The sequence below is a fragment of the Vitis riparia genome, chromosome 8 (genome assembly GCF_004353265.1).
Source record: "Vitis riparia cultivar Riparia Gloire de Montpellier isolate 1030 chromosome 8, EGFV_Vit.rip_1.0, whole genome shotgun sequence".
NCBI classification, from domain to species: Eukaryota; Viridiplantae; Streptophyta; class Magnoliopsida; order Vitales; family Vitaceae; genus Vitis; species Vitis riparia.
In genome coordinates, this window is record NC_048438.1 from 16,357,827 (window position 1) to 16,362,004 (window position 4,178).

At 39.9% G+C, this 4,178-nt stretch overlaps 1 protein-coding gene across 1 annotated transcript; it reads left to right on the forward strand.

Moving 5' to 3' along the window:
* Positions 1-1,831: 1,831 nt before the first annotated feature.
* On the forward strand, positions 1,832-3,536 carry LOC117920658 (UPF0481 protein At3g47200-like). Its single transcript, XM_034838255.1, has 3 exons — positions 1,832-1,992; positions 2,205-2,923; positions 3,004-3,536. Exons 2-3 carry the CDS (start codon positions 2,218-2,220, stop codon positions 3,534-3,536), a joined length of 1,239 nt encoding a protein of 412 aa, XP_034694146.1. The 5' UTR covers positions 1,832-1,992; positions 2,205-2,217.
* Positions 3,537-4,178: the final 642 nt, after the last annotated feature.

The following is a 4,178-nucleotide window of genomic DNA, read 5'->3' on the forward strand; positions in this document are numbered from 1 at the left end:
TACGTTTCATGGTGGGAACACATAAAACATTAGATAGAGTAAAGGAGTGAGAGGGAGTGGTAAGAGAGGTGGAACCAGTGTGAGATATGGGGAGACCAGAGCCATCGCCGATCATAATTTCATCTGTGCCATCAAAAGGACTGTGGAGAGCAAGATTGTGTAGGTCAGTGGTGACATGATGTGAGGCTCTACTATCAAGTAGCCATGTGGTGTTGGGGGGAATGGTGGTTGCAACATGTGCTTGAGCTTGCCAGGGAGCTGGTGGTCGAGATTGTGATGAATTGCCGGGACGAGGAGGTGGTTGCACCTGCGGAAACTGTTGTCGGAAAAGAGGACGGCGGGATACTACATGACCTTGAGTACTGCACCATTGGCAACGACCAAGGAATGGACGAGCAGGAGGACGGTTGTCGCGGGTGTTGGTGGGAGAATTTCTTATGATACCTTGAGTGGGTGTGGATGTGGACCCAGGGAGCCGAGGAGTGCGATTGGTGACAAACCATGGAGTGGAGCGAACATTGGTGGCATGAGCAGATGCCGGTAGGGGTGAGGGGCTTATCTTATTGCGGAGAGACAATTCTTTGTTGATGAGTTTTTCATGGAGTTCATCAAAAGAGATGGTGGAATCATGACCGTTGACAGCATCAATGATGGACTGATAATTTTCATCAAGGCCTTCAAGTACTTTTTCAATCAGATCTTCTTGGTCAAGAGGCTTACCAAGAGCAGCAAGTTCATCGGCCTAGGTTTTAATGGACTGCATGTAGTCTGTAATGGACTGAGAACCTTTGGTGATGTTTTTAAGATGGTCTTTGAGTTGCTTGATATGGCCACGAGATGGGCGAGCATAGGTGTTGGCCAATATTTGCTAGGCTTCATAAGAGGTTTTTGATTGGGTGATGAGAGGAACTAGAGTAGGTGAGAGAGTGCCGACAAGGGCTCCAAATAATAGTTTGTCTTGACGTAGCCATGTTTGGTATGCAGGGTTAGTAGAGACAACATTATTGGTGGTGATGGCGGTCGGAGGAGCAGGGTGGGATCCATCAATGAATTGTTGTAGATCATAGCCGATGAGAATGGCTTCCATTTGGGTTTTCCAAGAAAGATAGTTGGTGGGTGTGAGTTTAATGGAGTTATGGATAGTAATCATGGTTAGTGGTTTTGTGGGTTCCTGGGCATTAGGGATGATGATTTGAGTATTCTCAGTAGCCATTAGAATGAGGAGGATGAAAGGCTTGCTGAAGATTGAAGAACGTGGCTGGGGAAAAAAAAATTAAAGAGCAAACCTTTGCTCTCATACCATAAAGGATTTTTGGAAGAGAGAGATTGAAGAATTATGGCGTGTGATTCTCATTGATGTGGTTAGCATATATACAAATTGCATGAGCACGAAAATAGGAAACCGATTACAAAGAAATAGGAAACAAAACAAATTGAGTAACTATCTAATAATACAAATAAATGGTATAACTACGGATATTCAAACGTGGAAATCCCTTGATTTTCTCCCTTGACTTTCTCAACTTGATTGTATATCCTTATCAGTAAAGTGCTTAAAAAATCTATAAGGTTGTTTTCTTTGATGCATTTAGGTCTAAAATATTTTTCATACACTTTAAAGTTATTTTCTTCATCTTTACTTAATCTTCAAAAATCATCTTAATCTTGAAAATGGATGAATCCTATTTTAATTCAGGGTTGGGGGTAGTCTGAACCAGTTAGGAACCGACTCAACTTGTTGGGCTCACCTCGTTGAGGAGTAGTTGAGGTTCCAAATTATTTTTTCTTTCTTCCACTAGTTGGCAACTAGGCATAGCATTGATTGAGGTTGGCTGACCTGATCGAGGTCTCCTCGCCAATTTCATCTCTTTTTTCGCAACTTTTTGTTTCTTTCAGAGAATCCATGGCTAATTCCTATAAATGCAACTCCAAGTCACCTAACATTATAAGATAACACAAGACTAGCTTGAGTTCAAAATAGAGATCAACCAGGTACGCAGAGATACTCAACCAAAACCCATGCATATTCATTTTACTCCCTGAACTCAATTTGATTGTCTGGCTTTTGTGGAGGAAGAAATGATTTCAATTACACAAGAGCCTTTTTGAAATCAAATGCAGCATCAATGTGAGAGTAAATCTTTTTGGGCCTCTTTTCCCACAACACTTGACCACTTTGTATTTTCTTTCTTCTGATCTTGCAGGGTGCCGAAAGCAATGGCAACTGACAGGCTGCTTCCTCTTAAAAGGACACTGGGTCTAGTGGAATCACCGTCATCGATTTCGAGAATTTCTAAGGTTCCAAATGAACTTCGACGTTTGAAAAAAGAAGCATATAGCCCTCAAATTGTCTCCATTGGTCCTTATCACCATGGCAAAGGGAACCTGCCAGATATGGAAAAGTACAAACTGCAGTACGTGCTACATCTTCTTCAACGAACAGCAACACCAGTAAAGACCTTGGATGATTGTGGTATGGCCATTCAAAATCTTGTCCAAAGAGTTCGTGGGTGCTATGCCGAAGATATACGTCGTTCTGTTGAAAACAAGCTTCTCCAAATACTGGTGGTCGATGGTTGCTTTATATTTGAAATGTTTTATAGGCGTGCCTTCCCGCCGGAAACGAACTTGAATGATCCCATTGCCAATAATGCTTGGATGGTCTCCAGTCTGGAGCATGATTTGGTGCTACTCGAGAACCAGATCCCCTTTTTTATTCTTGTGAAATTGTATAACATCTTCCAGGAGCGTCTCAATATACCTCCAGAGCACTCACTCACTTCACTCGCTCTTTCATTCTTTCACCTAAAAATGGATGATATGCAGGAAGGGATGTCCACGGAACCAAACCATTTACTCGATCTCTTACACAAAATTTGGCTCCCCAGATCTGACATGGGCCAAAGCGGCAGCGAAACTCGGGGTTCGATCTTTGTGCTTCAGAACTCATAGAAGCTGGAATTCAGTTCGAAAAGAATGAAAGCCGCCATTTATTGGACATAGAGTTCGATCCCATTGATGGAGTGATCAAAATCCCACCATTGTCCATTGACGCAGCAGAGTCGCTCTTGAGAAACTTCATCGCCCTGGAGCAATGCGATATTAGCACTAGAACCTTTCACATTTCATCATATGCACTCATGATGAGAAGTCTCATCCGTTCCTCAGTGGACGTTAAACTGCTTCAACAGAAAGGGATCATAATTTCCGATTTGGAGCTGGGTGGAAGTGATTGGATTGCCATTGACGGTGTCTGCAAGAATGTCGTTTTTAGCGAACGCTTCTTTTTCAATAAGCTGTGCACTGACGTGAGAGAATACCGTGCATCCAGGTTTCACTGGCAGAGACAGAAAGCAATCTGGACAGTCAGGAACCGGAGATGTTTTGGAGAGCTGAAACGTGATTATTGCTCAAATCCATGGAAAATTATAGCTGTTCTAGCTTCTCTGTTGCTTCTCATTCTCACCGGATTAGGGACCGTTTATACTGTCTGCTCATATTATAATGGAGGTTCCGAATTAGAAAATGTATTATAGTGTTGCAACCGAGCCGGGCATTCTTTTGGAGTGCCCTCAGTGGCCACTTTGAACCATTAATTCCTGAAGAGTTCATCCATGTTGTTTTTCAATATCCACAAATAAAGATTACTCTTCTCTCATATTTTTTTATATTTTAGTAATATTAGTTGTACTAATCACATTCTTCATTTCTTTTTATGATAGTACCATGTTATATTGGTCATTTCTTTTTTTATATCCTAATGATATTTTTCATATTTTTGTAGTCACATTTTTTATTTATCCTAGTAATATTTTTATTGCATAATTACATACTTCATAGTCTAATTTCAATTTTTATACCTTAGTATCTTGATTATATTTTTCATACATTGATTAATTTTTTTGACATTGATCACATCTTCATATGAGATTACATTTTTTTATTTGACTTACCCATTTGTATCATAGACATATTCATGATTGCAGCGTTCTTTAATTTTATAAAATATGTACGTAAAGTTTGGATATACTTCCTATTTTCATTTTTAAAAATAGCAACACATAACTTTTATGCAAAAAGCAAATATTTGGGCTTGTTTGAATACACTTTTAAGTAGAAACTTTTATACAAAAGGTATAAACTTATTTTATCTCCTTTAAAATTATTTTAATTTTTTT